At 45.5% G+C, this 19,122-nt stretch overlaps 1 protein-coding gene across 1 annotated transcript; it reads left to right on the top strand.

Moving 5' to 3' along the window:
- The first annotated feature begins 1,758 nt into the window (after window positions 1-1,758).
- On the top strand, window positions 1,759-3,485 carry LOC4335651 (F-box protein At1g67340). The gene is made up of 3 exons (XM_015778812.3): window positions 1,759-2,072; window positions 2,158-2,320; window positions 2,415-3,485. The coding sequence occupies exons 1-3, from the start codon at window positions 1,828-1,830 to the stop codon at window positions 3,192-3,194; spliced, it is 1,188 nt and encodes a 395-aa protein (XP_015634298.1). The 5' UTR covers window positions 1,759-1,827; the 3' UTR covers window positions 3,195-3,485.
- Window positions 3,486-19,122: the final 15,637 nt, after the last annotated feature.

Raw genomic sequence — 19,122 nt, 5'->3', positions numbered from 1 at the left:
TTTTATGTTTGTCTTTTATTTCTTTTATATATGGTATACAAGGGTAAAATTGTTATTTCATTTCATACCGTTGCATGTGAGGATGACTTGGCATGCTCACGTGGCTCTTTTTGGGTCAAAGGATTGTATTAACCCAAATAATTAATTTGGAGGACTTGTTTGGACGATTTGAAACCTCGAGGACTAAATTGAGCCTGAAGCGAAACTTCAGGGATCGTATTGGTTATTCGCCCTTTTCTTTTCTTCAAAGTTTATTTTACTGGCGATTTAAAAAAGGCATGCGCCGTAAATATCTGGTGATTGATCGGGGGCAGATTAATTTAATTTAACCCCGGAAACACGTTTTACTTGCCCTTGAAATGACCGAATTATTTTTTTCTTCCATTTCTCAGTGCAGGTTTCTTGGGGTCTAGCCGGCTGGCTGGTAACCCATGCTTATTGCCATGTCAATAAGCAAGTTCATTCCAACGTTGACAGAAACAATTAACTAGGGGCACGCATGGAAAAGTTCTTGCTTAATATAATATACAATTATGATACATTGTTCAAGCAAGACTGCTAACCATCCCAAAGTTTTGCAAGTTATAGGCACGTGCTGGGAGAAATGTTCTTAAAATGCTCATACTAATTAGTTTAAAAATGTGTAATCTACGAAATAATAACAAGGTCCAACTAGCACACTCTTTCCTTTTAGCGTGTTCATCCTTATAGTTAATTAACCTCTCAGCAAAATGGTTAGATTTTGTAGCAAATGAACCCACATAAAAACCGTCTCTGAAACAGAAAATAGTACTATGGCATTATTTTTGAGGAAATTAACCTGCATTATGCAAGAGGCAAGAACTGATGGTTGACATGCCAAACTGACTCCCAACAAAAATCATTGTATGAAAGCAATGTGGCCATTGAGTAAGAACGGTTGTTAAATCCACCATCCATTGATGCAAATGAAGCAACCATTGAGACCAAAACCATCACTGATAGACTTTATGGGGACACCACCAAATTAGCTCTAGGCCAAGACTTCAATTGGTAGCAAGATATCAAGCAAAGTCATGCATGGCTTTGCCTGCCAACCTCCTCCCAAATCTACGGATCACACACACCTATTCATGAATGCCATGCCATGCCATGTCAGCTATCCACCAATCTACCGTGTGTCGTGTCATCCAGCAAGATATCCATGTCACCAACCCTAGCTATACATGTCACCAAACACAAAAAAGAGGCAGGCAGGCACCCTGGGCCCTCCAGTGACAAACAGAAAAACCAGCAACAAATGAAGCAAGCAGCCCAAGCAAAGCAAAGCAAAGATGCAGAGAAAAGAAAGGCTGTCAAAGATACAGAGCAAGTCACTAACCACAATCATGCGTACCCTGGCCCCACCCTCCCTTTCTCTCTCCCTCCAAAAACTACACAAATAATCAAAGAAAACAACAAAGCATAAAAGGAAATGCAAACATTGCACTTTTTTGTCACCTTGAAGAAAAAAAATGAAATGGAAAATCCAGAAGAAAAATAAAAAAAAAGTTGAGGAGGAGGAGAGAGAAGGTGAGAGGAAAGAAAGAGGTGTGGGGGAGTATCAAGAAAGGGAGAGGCTTTGCATCCAAGCGTGCTCCCCCTCAAGCAACCCCCCTTCCTCCTTCCCCGGTCAGCGTCCTGGTTGACCGCACCACCCCCGTTGCAACGGAACGGAAACGGACGCTGCCATTCTCCGTTTCGACCACTATATATTCCTCTCACCCTCTCCCATTCCTCGCCATTACGGACACCTCTCTCTAGTCTCTCCTACTATTCGCTAGAAGCCAAGAACGCGACGCGGCGTCGATGAGGACGAGGCGAGGCGCGTGCTACTCGCCGGCGTCGTGCCAGGACGGGCGGCGGAAGAGGCGGAGGATCGCCGGCGGCGGCGGGGAGGGATCGGCTGCGGCGGCCGCGGCGGTGGCCGGCGGCGCCGAGGGGCCTGCCAATGATATGTTCGAGGAGTTGCCGGATGATCTTGTGGTGTCGATCCTCGCCGACGTCGCGGCGTCCGCCCGGTCGCCCGGTGACCTCGCCGGCGCCATGCTCACGTACGTGTGTGTTGGTCGCAAGAAACCAAGAAAAACCAAGAAATCGTGGAGTTCTGACATGGTGTTTGTGTTGTTGCATATGCAGGTGCAAGCGGTTCAGGGAGCTCGGGCAGAGCAAGGTGGTGCTCGCGAGGGCGTCGCCGCGGTGCCTCGCCGTGCGGGCCAAGGCGTGGTCGGACGCTGCGCACCGCTTCCTGCAGCGCTGCGCCGACGCCGGCAACCTCGACGCGTGCTACCTTCTTGGCATGGTGAGATTGAGCTCGGTTTCTGCCGAATCGTCGTGGTGTTCGTGCTTGCGGCGGTTGTGCTGATCGTGTTCTTCTTGTGATGTCAATGGCGCAGATCCGGTTTTATTGTCTCGGGAGCCGCGGGTCGGGAGCGGCGCTGATGGCGGCGGCGGCGGTGGGCGGGCACCGGGAGGCGCTGTACTCGCTGGCGGTGATCCAGTTCAACGGCAGCGGCGGAAGCAAGGACGACCGCGACCTCCGCGCCGGGGCGGCGCTGTGCGCGCGCGCGGCGTCGCTGGGGCACGTCGACGCGCTCCGGGAGCTCGGGCACTGCCTGCAGGACGGCTACGGCGTGCGCCGCTCCGTGCTCGACGGGCGCCGCCTCCTCATCCAGGCCAACGCCCGCGAGCTCGCCGCCGCGGTCGCCGCCTCGGCCTCGCTCCTCCGCGCGGCCACCGGCAAGCCGGCGGCGGCCGCCTCCCGCCGCCACTCGTGCCTCCTCAGCGACTTCGGCTGCCACGCCGCGGCGCCCAAGGCCGGCGGCGAGGCGCACGCCGCCAACCGCTTCCTCGTCGACTGGTTCGCGTCGCGCCCGCTCGCCGGCTCCACCGCCGCCGCCGCCGCGGCGCCAACGCCAGGGAGCGCCGCGGAGGACGAGGCGGCCGGGCTGCGCCTGTGCTCGCACGCGCTGTGCGGGCGGCCGGAGACGCGGCGCCACGAGTTCCGGCGCTGCTCGGTGTGCGGCGTGGTGAACTACTGCTCCCGGGCGTGCCAGGCGCTGCACTGGAAGACGGCGCACAAGGCGGAGTGCACGCCCATGGACCGGTGGCTCGACAACGCCGCCGCCGGCGCCGCCAACCCCAATGCCGCCGCCATGGCCGCGCCCGCCCCATGACCGCCTCGCCGCGACACGCGCACGCAGGCGCAGCAGTAAATGCACCGGACGAACGGTTGGCGAACTAGGCGTGAACTCGCAAGTTGGAAACGAACGGATAGTTATTAGTGACTGTTTAATTAGTACTTTTACTTTAGACGGTTAAAAAAAAAAGAGGAAAATTACTGTGCGTTCTTTTTTTTCACCCGGGTGGTCTTCTACTCTTCTGTACATGGGACCTTGAAACGAGCGAACGAACACTGAGGTAAAAAAGGTAAAGCAAGTCTGAAACTACACTCCTTTTTTTTTCCCCTTCTCTTGTTCTTTTTTCACCGTTTGTCCGGAAGCAAAACCAATCCCAGAGGACTGACTGACTCAAATGTGACGTCGTGAATTCTGGCTTTTTTTTGGGGGTTGCTTCCTCTCTCGTGCTCGTCTGCTTCCTCCTGGCACAAAGCGAGCAAGTGACCACGGGGAAGCCGCGACAAGCTACGTACTCCCATATGGCTCACACGGCGCGGTCTCTTGCCGCGCGCGGCGTTTGTGATGTGTGCTGCTGCTGCTTCTTCCCCTGCAAAAAAAGGGTGAAAAAGTGGAGCAAATCCGGGTGCCGGGGCCCTGCGTCGTCTCGGCCCACTGGCCACTGGGCATCTATAGAGTAAACAGTGGATTAGGTTCGGCAGCGGATTAGCTTCGGCGTTGAGATGCCGTGGAATGAAAACATTCGAGAATTTTAATTGTGTGTTTATATATATAGTATCGATTTATGTACACTTTTTTCAGTCTAACCAAAGACAACACTTATCCTATAAACACACACGTACGTCCTACCCCTGTAAACACTTCTGAAAACACTTCTGAAAGACTGGATTATAAATATGAGCACCCGTATTAAGTTTGAAATTTGAATCCATCCAGGATGGGTTGGTCGCACCATAAGAAACATAACCGAGCTATGTTCACTTCGCAGTAACCGTATGAGTTTTAAAAGAATGTAAATATAGGCCGTGTTTAGTTTACACTAAAATTAGAAGTTTGGTTGAAATTGGAATGATGTGACGGAAAAGTTAAAAGTTTGTGTGTATAGGAAAGTTTTGATGTGATAAAAAAGTTGAAAGTTTGAAGAACTATTTTGAAACTAAACAAGGCCATAGATAAGGTAATTTTTTAGCATCCCTCATCCGCTACCACTGACCCACTGTTAATATGATGGTATAATCCATATTGCTCTTCAAACCGGTACTTATATGAAAACGGTTAGAAAAAGTATCATTAATGTATTATTTTTTTTGGAAAGGTTTTGGTATGATCGGGAATTTTCTACTATATAAATTTAATTATTTAGTGTTAACTTCAATATGATGCTAATATAAATTGAAAAAAACTAAATTTTATATGTGACTAGGATGAACGGATGTACGGTTGAGGATTTTCGTATTTTTCACCCCCATATATTACGGTAGCGTTGAGCGCACACATATACAATTACGGTAGCGGATGAAGAGCATTGTTCCATCAATCAATGAAATAACCCATCAGACCTCCAGGGTAAAGTACCGAGTCATTTTTTTCATCTTTTTTTATTATAACTTGTATTATAAAACACTGAGGATATCAAACAGATTCATCTTTTTTAATGGAGCATGGATAACACGAACCACACTACTCCCGTACCTTTCTTAACCGAGTCAAAATTGGCTTACCCAGGAGATAAAGCCAATCCAGGCAATCCGCAGCACGGCCGTATATAGTTGACGTTCGCTAGAATCCTCTTCGTCAGCAGCAAGCACCTCAATATCGGCTCAAGTTGCATACTTTTGCACCGGGTAGATGCTCTCAAAAATGTATCTCGATCCACCATGTGTACCCCTGTACGGCGTACCCGCGGTGGCTGATCCAGTGCTGTCAAAATCACGAGCACACAGCTATATACGGAGTAGTACACAAATCTTCGCCGCCGTATCCAGCAAAATCTTTATATATTCCGTGCATGCATGGATCGATGCATATCCGGCCACATCAACGACGGCGGCGGCGGTGATGGCAAAGCAATATATATTTATCCATCCAAACGAAGCCGTTTACGTGCATGCACGTACACGCTAGCTTAGCCCAGCCGAGCCAGCTGCCAACGAAACACGACAAAGGCCGTGGCCGTGTTTAGATCAGGGTGAAAAATTCTGCCGTGCCACATCAAATATATGGACACATAATTAAATTATTAAATATAGACTAATAATAAAACAAACTATAGATTCTACCTGTAAACTGCGAGACAAATTTATTAAGCTAATTAATGTTTACGGTAGCACCCACATTGTCAAATCATGTAGCAATTAGGTTTAAAAGATTCGTCTCACAATTTACACGCAATCTGTGTAGTTATTTTTTCTATACTTAATACTCTATGCATATGTCCAAACATTCGGTGTGACAGGATAAGGGTCTCTTTAATTTGGAGGAAAAACATAGGAATTTTAGAGGATTTCAATCCTATAGGAAAATTTCCTATGAAGCTTTTTTGAAACAAAGTATTGAATCCTATCTAATCCTTTAAAATTCCTATGGAATGGACAATTCTATAGAGATTTTGGAGGAAATTTAGTAAGAGCTTCAACCTCTTGCTAACTTTTCTTTGAGTCTATATCTCTCATCCAATTCCTATGTTTTTCCTGTAGTTCAATCAAACGGTCATTCCTGTGTTTTTTCTACGTTTTACCATCTTCTATTTTACACTTACATTCCTATCAAAATCCTACGTTTTTCCTATTCCTACGTTTTCTTAATCCTGCAATTCAAAGGGGCCCTAAAGTTTGGGTCTGGTTAGCGAGTTGTCGACAGAAACTTTCAAATTTTTCAACCACCGGATATATCATCAACAATTACTGGGAAACATGTCTGCACCAATAAAAACCACAAATCTTAGCATCAAGCCGATTGAACGGTAAGAAAATGACCAACATGTATAACGGGAAAAAACCTTTTAAATTCAAAAGTAATACGCGTGCTTTTGAAAAGAATTATAAATTCTAATTTTACACAATCTAAATACCTTGTAACTATCATATAACTAGAGTGTAAGTGATATGTAACTACTTTATAAGTAAGATATAAGTGATATGTAACTGTAACTATCATATAACTAGAGTGTAAGTGATATGTAACTAATTTATAACTAAGATATAAGTGATATGTAACTACTCTGTAACTAAGGTGTAAATGTTATGTAAGTATATTAAAGTACGCGAATACTTATAGGACGTTCGATAGAAACAAGTTACCAAAATATTCGAATTATTTTAGCCTTTTGATTTCAACATTGCCGTCATTGCTAGGATTATCCCAAAAATTAGGTGGGAAACAGGCCTAATTGTAGTTACGGTGTAAGTAGCATGTAACCGTGATTTCCCTTCAAAAACTTGAGTTGGCTTAGTGGTTTGGACGCTGCCCTACGTAAAATGGTGGGGGATTTACAATTATAACACTGCAAACATTAATCTTTGCTATAATAATATTGGACCCACATTTCATACACACAGATGGGCCCATTTGTCATCCACTCGGAGTGTCAAAATAGCGAAGACTCTATGTTTGTAGTTCCAATATTGTAATTTTCTCGTAAAATGGTAGGCTGCAGGATCGACTCCTTTCTACGGCACTATTTTATGCTGTTTTCTTCCATCACGCACGCACGAATATCGGAGCGAATCCGAGGGCTAAAAAATCGTCAGTTTTTTCCAAAGAAAACTGTCGCAAGTTTTGTAGCAATTCCGTAAAGGTTTTGCATGAGAACTAAACACGACAAAAAAAAAGTGTAGTAGTACTAGCTAACAAGGAGTACTAGGCATCTGCTTAGCCCCAACGCAAAGGCCCGACCGGTCGGGCCGGTCCAATCCATCCATCGATCGATGCGATACGACCGCCCCGCGCGTGCTCCCGTGGACCACGGCATCACCTGCTCGCACGCAAGCAACAAATTAACTCGATCCATCGATCGCCAACCATCCATCCATCCATCCAGCAGCTTCGTTACTAGTACTACGTACGTGATCCCCACATATTTTTGGCCGTTCCTTCGTCCATCGAGTACGTACCACGGCCGTGTACTAGGTACGTAGCAACGCCCCGGTCCCGTCTCGCGGCGAGCATTGCACGCCACTACTGAAACTGAACCCCGAAACCGGCCGGTGCGTGCAGCAATATGCGATGCACTGCACCCGTACGTGTATATTTATTGTTGCCGCCCGCGCGCGGCGACGCTTGCACGGCTTGGCTGGCTCTGGCCGCTCACCACGCGCGACCATGCCGTCGTCTCGTGGGCGCGCGCTATACATTTTTGGTTGGTTTCGCAGCGGCAGCGCGGTGGATGGGTGGTGGGTGGGCGGGGCTCGTGGGCGCATCATGGATGCATGGGGTTTGGTTGGGTTGTTGTTTGGTCGCTCGATCGTTGCGGCATGCAGCCTTCACGGCACCGCGCGCTGCATGCAGGACACGCGGGCCCAGCACAGCCAAGCCAGCCGAGGTGGTGGATCGATCACGAGCAGTGACACGTGTGTGCCACGAGGATAGAATGGCCTGGCCTTCCCGTGGAAAAAGTCGTCAAGACGGACCCGTATATGTATGTACATATGCGTGTGTACGGTGTACGCATGTTCCCATCCGAGATAAGCGATGATACATATGCCAAAGTTTAGTCCATTCCATATTTGCTTATCAATCTATCTACTCGTATCTAGCAGCCGAAATCTGTTCCGAAAATTAAAGAGCTCGCTCGTTCGCTCGCTGGCACGCACGACCGATCAAAGGAGGCGGGGGCCGCGTGGCCCAACTGCCCATTCAGCACGCGGTGCGGTGCATTGCAGTGTGCACCATCCGGGAGGCAGGGGAAGGCCAGGTCGTCGTCGTCTTCGCCGTCGTCGGTTTTGAAAAAACAACCGATCGTGGCCGTTGGTGCGTCGTCGTCATAATTGCATGGCGCGGGGTGTGGGGCCCCGCTGCCCACGCCGGTTTGTTCCATTCCCCCAAACCGATGCATTCTCTGCCCAGCGAAAGCGAGAGGAGGAGGACCAGAGGGGAGGGATCTGGAAACGAGAGATGGCGGCTTCGGATTGGAATCGGACGCGCCGTGCCGCGTAACGGGGAGCAGCCATGTGGCGCCTCTCCTGCAACAAAAAACCGACCGGCCGATTCGTCCACCCGATCGAGTTGAAAACAAAACAGTGCTTGATCGTATGGAGATTAAACTCCATCTAGTCGTCAGTCAGTCTCAAGTCGGTTTCGTCCTACAGGATGGGCGACGGCGACGAAGCTGGCTTTGCTTTGCTTCTTCTCCGGTGGCCGCGGTGGCGCCGATCGAGCTTTGGAGGCAGCGTCGGTGTAGAAGTACTCGCGCGTGAGAGCTGGTTCAATAGCAGCGGGCTATAAACCAACTATAAACATATTCTAAAAAAATAAAGAAAGAGAAAGAAGAGCAGCGGACTATAGGTCTATATTCAGCTGCAGCACAGATTCCAAGACGTAATGTGTATATAATAAATAGGATCTGGTATTAACAGTATAGTAAACAAGTATAGTAAACAATTATTGTATACGGCTATTAGACGATTTGGAGCCACTCTGACGGCGGCGAGTGTTGAGATCGAGATGGTATACCGTATAGTACGCCCTGTGTGGGTGCAGCCGTGTGCAGGAGTCAGTGTGCAGCGCATGAATAGAAACGACCCTGTAGACTGCAGGGCCCGTCGGTGAGCTGGATTTGGACTTGCGACGATGATGGCCTCATAGGCCGGTCTCGTGGTAGACGGATGGCCGGATGGGCGACGGTGTCGTCCAGGGCAACGTGATCGTCCCGGTGCACACACTGTGCAGTAATCCCTCCATTCCAAATTGATCTATATACTTCCTCCGTTTTAAAATATTTGACACCGTTGACTTTTTAAGTACGTGTTTGACCATTCGTCTTATTCAAAAAATTTAAGTAATTATTTATTCTTTTCATATCATTTGATTCATTGTTAAATATACTTTCACGTACACATATAGTTTTATATATTTCACAAATTGTTTTAATAAGACGAATGGTCAAACATGTGCTAAAAAGTCAACGGTGTCAAACATTTTGAAACGGATGGAGTATTTCATAGGTACACCAAGACCAAGAAAAGCTAATAAATCTCTCATACTATATTTACTCTAGCAACAAAATCAATGTATGCACCATTCCCACTATTTCCTAGCCAATAGCAAATCAAGATATTGCATGTGGGTTATAAATACTTGTGTGCATGGATGTATGCATCAATGTCCATTTACTCCAATGCACAAATAATCAATAGACTTAATGAATGAACACAAATACAAATATATAGATCATTTAAGAATAACCAAAAAAAATATATGTAGATTAATTTGGAATGGAGGGAGTAGTTGTACTTTTGGGCAAGGCATAGGTGCGTCGACGACATAAAGCCTGTTCCAGCCCCGTCGCTTCAGGCATCTTCTGACCTTTGTGCCTAGTTTACTACTGTCTCCGTCCCAAAATAATGGTAGCCGTGGATATCCGTACCCAACGTTTAACCGTCCGTCTTATTTAAAAAATTTATGAAAAATTTAAAAATATTTAGTCACACATAAAATATTATTCATGTTTTATCATCTAATAGCAATAAAAATACTAATTATAAAAAAAAATTCAAATAAGACGAATGGTCAAACGTTGAACGTGAATAATACAAAACTACACTTATTTTGTGACAGGGAGTAGCTGAGAACAGAAGAAAGATAGAAGTACAGCTGGAGACCTCGAGCTGATCCAGAGAGTGAGCCTAAACCCAAACGTGGAAATTTTTGTTACTGGGAGTGAGAGTGAGGTCGGCATGTTACGCAGATTCGTCGATCGTGCGCGTCAATTTCAGGGTAAACCATCCTTGCCATCCATCTGTTTGACCTGTCCACCGCCGAGAGAGGGACACAGACGGAGAGGTCTCCCGACGGCCAACGTCCGCCGCGCGCGCGGTGGTCTCCATCGAAGCAGCTAGCCCAAACACGGCCGCATCTTCTTAATCCAACCACAAGTAAACGAACCATGCGTTGCGCACATACATGTGCATGATGGCTCAGCTCGGCTCCGTCCCTTTCGCACGCGCTAGCCACCTCGCACGCACGCTACCCAAGTAGGACGAGCGCTACCACTGCACTTGTCTTCAGTTCGGTTCTCACTTCGGGGCGCATGCGCGTCGGCGTCGTTTGCAACTTCGCTCTCTCGTCTCGTCGTCGTCGTCGATTTGCGCCGCACCCACGCTGCCACGCTGAACTGAACATCTGTGCACTGTTCCATTCACAGTGTCCCTCTTGCTGATTTCCCATTTTCTCTCGAATCTTTATTAAAGACAACTCATCTTAATATTTATTTCTAAATCTGAATCTTTTTATCACGTCACCCGGCCCTAAATGACGAAACAATATTATCACGTGATCATGTCATAGTACCTTAGCGTGGTAATTTTGTCTTGTCACGCCAGTGTTGTCGGAACGTTAGTCAGATTAGCATGACGAAATAACACTGTGACACTAGTTAGCGTGAGGTGGTACTATCGTTTTTGTCACGCCAATTTTGCTGGCGTGCCATAAGGTTCAGATCTATAAATAAGTTTTGGATGATTTATTTTTAAAATTAAAAATTAGAAAGGTTTGGAGAATTTTTAAATAAATCCCCTCTCTCTCACTTGCGTAGTCCCTTCACGCTCTTTCCCACAAGGAAACATCGAAAAATCGTGGAAAGGAAAACCAATGTCCGGAGAGAACATTGATTATCTGATGGAAATCTTTTTTTTAGAACTATCTGATGGAAATCTTGATATTAGGACAGAAATGAAAACTAAAAAATATGTAGAATAAGGAGGGAAAAAAAGTAGCGCTGGGAAGAAAGGAAAACTGAAACGGGCATTTAATTAAGAATAAATTGCTTAAAAGTTGTTCACTGCAAGAGGAAAACAAAAGAAAAGAGAAACTGAAAGAAAAATATAGAGTTAAAACATACAAGTTAAAATTCAACTTCTACAAATTACAACAAAAATAACAAACAAAACTCAAATTACTATATGTATATTTACAATTAAAATTATTATTTTTGTTACAACTTATAGCAGTTGAATTTAAACTTACATGTTTATGGATTGATATATTACATATTGATCTATCTTATTAATTTTTTTGAAAATTTTTCGTAGCCATCTATTATTTGACATGTAATAAACGGGTGGACATCCACTCGAGTTATTAGAATCCATCTCCCTTCAATGCCGAACTTTCCGGTCACTTCATAACGATAATCGTAGGCACCAATGGCACTCCTGTAAAAGTAATCTTCAGTCCTAAAAATTGCACAAGGATTATAGTTATTTTTTACTATTTTATTTAGTGACATGTATTCCAAACATAGTACTCCGTAATAGGTAAAATTGAAGAGGAGAAAAGTATGAACTGTTTAATTGTGGATGGTACAGAGATTATAAATGTGTAGATTTATGGATACGATTGTATATATACTATATATATTGTTTTCATGGAACATAAACAACAATTATGTCATGTTCTTTTTAGCTTATTTACCGAATTATTGAATGACTTATTTGTTCTAAGCTTCTAAAAATATATTTTCTCAAAAAACTTTTTCTACTGCATTCCTTAGACCATACTCCCTCCGTCCCAAAATAAGTGCAGTTTTAGCACTGTTCATGTCCAACGTTTGACCGTTCGTCTTATTTGAAAAAAAGATTATGATTAGTATTTTTATTGTTATTAGATGATAAAATATGAATAGTACTTTATGTGTGACTAATTTTTTTAAATATTTTTTATAAATTTTTCAAATAAGACGGATGGTCAAAACGCTGAGCACGTATATCTATGGCTGCACTTATTTTGGGATGGAGGTAGTATATAATTATATTTAACCTGAACTGGTAGGTGAATCATACGACATCGACCTCTGGTTTACCTGCGCTCAACAGTGGTCCGATAGGTGTTCACTCTCAAGTACAAACCCACGTCCGACCTTTATGTCGAACCAGACTAGGGTTGAGTTCTAGTTCCAATTTTTACCGGTTAACTCGTCTGGTTTATATGACATGGCAAGTATAGAAACTACCTGATAGTTTCTGGGTTGGAATTGACCTAAGACAACTTTGTAAAAAAAAAATACCAGCAAAAATTTTGGACAAGCTGAATATCTCAATCAAACATACTCTCTTACTACTCTAACAGGTAGGCTAGCTGTACTATATATATATCTCGTTCACGATTTGCTCCCAACTCGAGAAACAAAAGGGGAAGGAACTGGAAGTCTGGGACAACGACCTCGGCCGCTAGATCCGCTTGTGCTTAGCTGTTCCCTTTTGAATTTTGCCTGATGCAGTACTACCAAGTACAGGACGTATTACGTTACATACGCCTGCGTATACTAGCTAGGTTTGGTCTGTCGGTCTGTCTGTCTGTTACAATTCTCAGATTAGAAATCCTGCGAAGCAATATCGAGAGCCGTACGTCAATTGATCCATTGCACACACATTCTGTATTTCTGTGACGACGTACGTGTCGCACGCATTGGTTACGAGCCACACATTCTCGATAGGACGATCTATATCCAATATAATGTGGTGGCACACATGCATGCAGCTAGCGTCGTGTATGTATGCACATGTATGTTGTTGTGTGCGTGCGTGCGTAAGCGAAGCGTACGTAGCGTAACGTGCATTGCATTCTACGGAGTAGTTTGAAGACGTTGTCGTACATACGTGATCCGAAAGGATATCGTGTACGACCTAGTACTAAGCAGTACAGTACTACTACCTCCGTTTTTTAATAGACAATGCCGTTGACTCACTACTACAGAAAGCGTTTTTGCATACGGGCGGAATCGATCTTCACATGCGGTTGGCCGGCCCGCATGCGCGAAATGGTCTGCAAAGATCACCATTTGCGCATGCGGCCGTCGCAGCCGCATGCGAAGATCGATCTTCGCATGCGGTCACTTAAGACGGCCGCATCATGCGAAAATAGATCTTCGCATGCGGTCCATATAAGAAGCCGCATGCGAAGATATATTTTCCCATGCGGTTGACCTAAGAAGACCGCATGCGAAGATCTATTTTCGCATGCGGCCGTCTTAAGTAGACCGCATGCGAAATTCAATTTCCGAATAGCTAAAATAATATTTATTCTAGCATTTTGGTGATTCGTAATTAATATTAAATTATTGAGGGATTTATTATCGTATTTCGGAGTAGTAAGCATATAAGATAAGACAAGTGCCGCAGTAACAAACATGTAATACATAACCATTAATTCAATCGTAATTTACATACAAATATATAATACAAGTGGCACAGTTTTTTTATCATATGTATAAGTAGTGTACATGTTATTGCATATGTTCTTTCTCCCACTCTCTGAGAGGTTTAAATTTGTCGTCCATTGCGAGTTCACTCTGGTTGTCGTAGAAGAGACCTCTTGCGTTGCAGACATCGCAACGGATGAATCGGCAGAGGTCAGCGGCCACGTTCAAGATAGTAGTGTGGTTGAATCGTTGTGCAATATATGGGATTTCAGGGATCTGCACACAGAAAGGAAAATAAAACGGTACTCAGTGAGAAGTGTGTGCGAGATGGGTTTCTTTGTAGAGAAGAGTTCGATGACCTACTCGGTTACTGGTTGTTTTGTACCTCCCATTTACTCTGAGCATCTCGCACACGTAATAACCACACAAGTTGGTTCCTGGTGGTTGTTTGTAGCACTGCGATATAATTATGGGGACCGATCTCAGTAGATATATTTAGTATATATGTACTGTTCGATAATTAGTTGTATTGGTATAAATTTGATAGTACCGGCCAGCCAGTCCTGACAGATAACTTCTTCTGGGATGGAATATGTACTGGTCCACCTCTTTTGCGGTAGTACTTGTGTGCTCTGTTTGAAGGAAACAATTGTTTTATTAGTAGTTAGAAGACTGGTGATCGACCTAAACAATTTATAGTAATGAAATGTTTATCACTTACAAATTCAAAATAGTGAGGAATTCCATAAATGTCTCCTTGTCATAGTGTGCGGGGTCCAATGATATGATCAATTGGTCTTTCGGATATACAAGGAATAATATGTAGTGGTCTCTACATATAAGATAGGCTTATTGGAGACAGAAAATTCCGAAGAAGATAAATTAATTAAACAAAAAGAAGAGAGAGCTTACGTGAACTGGTAGGGGACCATTAAGACATCTTTGTCAGCGTGCGCCAACATTGCTATTGCCAAGTATGTTGCTACTTCTAGCTTCTTCCTCTTGTGCAATGTCTTCACATATTCTTCCTTTTCTTCCGGGGTCTTGCCAACCAATTGCTCGCAGTCCTGTCTCAGCTCTACGGTGTGTTGTGTTTTGCATATTCTTGTTGGATCGACGTATCCAACCTTTGCTCCAGTTCTATCAGCTTCGTGGAATTGCATACTGTACAATGAATAAAGAAGAAATGAGATTTGGTTTATTTGTTTCGAATGAAACGTGCAACATGTAATAAAGAGTTCAGACTTACAGACAGAAAGCCGCAACGAGATTAACGTCCATTTTATCTAGCTTGTAGAGGGCGTAAAGGTCTTGGAAAGAGATAAAAAATATCCCATTAGGACCACTCATGAAAGCGCCTTTCGGGACGGCGACGCTTATGAAACCGAGACCTTTCCTAGATGCCTTCATATACCATTCGTGCATTACCCTCATTTCCCATGGTAGCTTGTTCATAAGATAAGTTGGCAAGAATGGCTTGCCATACTCATAAGTTTCAGGCACATCGGCAGATAACCAGGATTGCACTTCATCTTGGGCCGCTAGTACTGACTTCTGGGAGTCTGACAAGACGTTAGCAAGTTCTTTTCTCTTCTCAGAATTCCTGAAAGCTGAAAACATGAACTTCTCCTTATCCTTGTCAATCTCCTTTGGGTCGTATGTCGATATCAACTTTGGAATTATACGACGAGGTTCCAAAGTATTAGACTTTGGTTCGGATGTAGTACCATTTGGTATGTGCACTTGTTCTACCAGAGCAGATTGGGGTGTAGGTGGAGAGGTTTGAACTGAGGGCGGAGCCGGGGGAGCATGCTGTTTAGTTGGGGAGGTGGGAGAGGCTTGAACTGGTTGCGGGGTCGGGAGAGGCGGTTGTTGAGAAGGGGAGGGTGGTGGTGTAGGTTGGCGAGGCGGTGACCTAAGCGGTGGTGGTGACGGCGGATGTCGAGGTGACGGTGGTTCAGGAGGCGACGGTGGTGCAAGAGCGGCAGCAGTCATTGCCTGCGATGAGGATGGGGTTGAAGATCCTGCTGCAAGAACGGCCGCGCTCAGGATTATGTCTCTGCGGTGCCACAAGATAAACTGATTCACTGCATCACCGAGAAGTTCAATCCCCTCAGGTGCAGGTATGTCTAGTTCCAAGGAAACGTGGTCGCTATGGACCTTGGCGACCTGTACCCTTGCGTAATCCTCAGGGATTGCCGTGTTGTGGAATTGACGTCCGGGTATCGCTAAACCCGTTGCAACCTCCTTAGTCTTTCCAGCGCGGCCGATTGGTACGACGAGACTGCACGGAGTTGGTCCAGTTATACTATCCACAGGGAAGGTACTTGTCTGCACTGAGCCTACACTGCTGGGTACATTAGTTGTTTGCTGTGCGGATTGTGTGGGTTGCTGGCTATCAGGGAATAACCTTGGAAAAGCTGTCGGGTTTTCAGCTGCCAACGAGTAGAAGTGTTCCTTCACTTGCGCATAGATCTTGTCCGATAGTTGTTCTTTGTATTTGTCTCTCTTCTTATAACTTGGTGCGTCTTGTGGAAACCCGACCTTCCAACTTGTCTTTGAGGACAAACCCCTTACACGTCCAGAGTGTTCAGCCGTCCCCAACGCCGCAGTAAGCTGATCTCGCTCCCTCCGTGGGACGAACTGTCCTGATCTTTCTTTCTCGACTATCTGCTGCAAATTAGTAGTCACTTCTTCTATGTCTGGAGTCTCGAATAGTATGTCTCCCTCATCCGAGACTTGACCTGTGCTGCGCGCCCAAACCCAGTTCTTGCTACGTTCAACCATGGGGTCTACCAGCAGGGGCTTACCGGCCGCGGCAAATCTTTGCTCGATCTCCCGCCATTGATCGACGTGACCAGCGTATCCGCTCGACCCCAATCTATGGGGATATCTGTTCTTCTTCGCGAGCTCGGACATTTTTTTCCTCAAAGCCAATGCTTCAGCTGTTGTACGATCCGCAACAAACGTGTCCCAATCAGCCTGGGATATATGTCCATAATCCGTAAACGGTGGGAGATTCTTCTGAACATAATCCCGATTTAGATCGGACTTCCACTGTCGCCATCGATCTCCCATCTTTTTAAGTGCGTAATCTCTCCCCCTGACCTCTGATCCAGGAGGGAACACAAAATACTTCTGCAACTCATTCCAGAGAAGTGTCTTGATGTTGTCGTCCACTGTTTCCCACAACTTGACATTAATGGGACAACGCGTACTGACTAGAGTGCCACAGGCGTTGCTGAACTTGGACCGCACTATCGGTGGCTCGATGGGCTTCCCATCCTGATCGAGAGCAATCACGTTGTAAGTTTCCTTGGGTAATTTATTCTTGCTTCTCTCACCACGTCTTTTTTTCCCACTCCCGCCTGCACTTGTAGATGTCTCCGTACGTTCAGGTGCAGACGTAGCGGTGTCCATCTCAACTTCTTGCTCTGTCCTGTTCCTCCCGGCTTTACGTTTCGAGCGGCGTCGGACTACCATCTGCACAGAATAGGTAACTCTATACACCATTAGGTTCATGTCACATCATAGTTAGGGAATAATACATGGCTAACGATTTTCAGCACTTACGGCCTGTTCGATAGGTATGTAGTCCGGATCATCATCGCGGGGGGCGACTTGTGTTATTTCCATTGGAAACGGGTCACTTGGTGTGCGCCACGTTTCTTCACTAGAAGCGCCTGGCTGCTTATTGCTACCGGAATTTTGAGGAGCGTTACCTTCTTGAGGCGCTATTGGTGCGTTCGATGGAACCTTTTCGTTCGACATCTTCCAACTTGACGTAAAAAAATTTGACATAAGTCCCAATTTTACGTAAGTCCCAATTTAACGCAATTTCACATAAGTCTCAATTTGACATAAGTCCCAATTTAACATAAGTCCCAATTATACATAAATCTCAATTTAACATAAGTCACAATTATACATAAATCTCAAATTAACACAGGTCACAATTTAACTTATTTTCACATAAGTCCCAATAACTTAATTTCACATAAGTCCCAATTTAACATAAGTCCCAATTTCACATAAGTCCCAATTTAACATAGGTCCCAATTTAGCATAAGTCACAATTAAACAGAAATCTCCAATTGACATATGTGCCAATTTAACATAAGTCCCAATTATACATAAATCTCAGTTTAACAAAAATCACAATTATACATAAATCCCAATATAACATAAGTCTCAACTTAAACATAAGTCACAATTTAACATAGGTGCCAATTTAACAAAAGTCCCAATTATACATAAATCTCAGTTTAACAAAAATCACAATTATACATAAATCACAATTTAACATAGGTGCCAATTTAACAAAAGTCCCAATTATACATAAATCTCAATTTAACAAAGGTCCCAATTATACATAAATCCCAATTTAACATAAGTCCCAATTTAAACATAAGTCCCAATTTAAACATAAATCTCCATTTAACAATCCACAATTAAACCTTCTCAAAATTAAACAATCCACAATTGCACATATCACAATCCACGATGCACAATTAAACAATCCACAATCCACAATTGCACATTTCACATTTCTAAAAAGTAAATGTTACCGAGCGACGGCGGGGACGACCTGGCGGCGGCGATGGCAACGGCGAGGGGGGAGAGGTCCGTGCGGCGGCGACGACGACCTGGCGGCGGCGACGGCGACGGCGAGGGCAACGGTCCTGGCAGTGGCGTCGGCGACGGCGAGGGGCGGGGCGACTTCGGGGAGGAGCCGGCGGTAGCGGGGACGACTTGGCGGCGGGGACGACCTGGCGGCGGCGATGGCAACGGCGAGGGGGGAGAGTTCCGTGCGGTGGCGACGGCGACCTGGCGGCGGCGACGGCGACGGCGAGGGGGGAGAGGTCCTGGCGGCGGCGACGGCAACGGCGAGGGGGGAGAGGTCCTGGCGGCGGCGACGGCAACGGCGAGGGGGGAGAGGTCCTGACGGCGGCGGCGGCGACGGCGTGGGGCGGGGCGACTTTGGGGAGGAGCCGGCGGTGGCGGGGACGACGGCGACGGCGACTTGGGAAATTTTGGCAGCCTGGCGGCTAGGGTTTCGCGGGAGCCGGGACTTAGAAAATTTTGGCTCCCCGCGCTCCCTATATATAGGCGCAGATCATCGCATGCGGGCGGCTTAAGGGACCGCATGGAAAAATATCTTTCCATGCGGTCGACATAAGCCGGCCGCATGCGAAAAAGATCTTTCCATGCGGGCTGTTAAGCCGGCCGCATGCGAAAAAGATCTTTCCATGCGGTCGACATAAGCCGGCCGCATGCGAAAAAGATCTTTCCATGCGGGCTGTTAAGCCAGCCGCATAGAAAGATCTTTTTACCAAAAAAACTCATATTTTTTTTTCTCTAAGTAAACTGTCCATATATATTTTTTTCCCAATATTTCGCCACAATTATACATTCCAAATGTTTTTGGCACTAAGAAAACTCATGAAAATTGCTCAAAACTCGTAATCAAATGTTAGATGCTAATGATTACAACATAAGGGGGACCTAAATTCATGCACGTACATTTGCTAATGATTACAACATAAGGGGGACCTAAATTCATGCACGTACATTTGGAATACAATGAGAACTAAAGGTTACGAAATAACTATG

This window comes from Oryza sativa, chromosome 4 (assembly GCF_034140825.1).
Source record: "Oryza sativa Japonica Group chromosome 4, ASM3414082v1".
NCBI classification, from domain to species: Eukaryota; Viridiplantae; Streptophyta; class Magnoliopsida; order Poales; family Poaceae; genus Oryza; species Oryza sativa.
The sequence above is the reverse complement of the archived record's forward strand: the minus strand, read 5'-3'. Positions and strand labels throughout refer to the sequence as shown.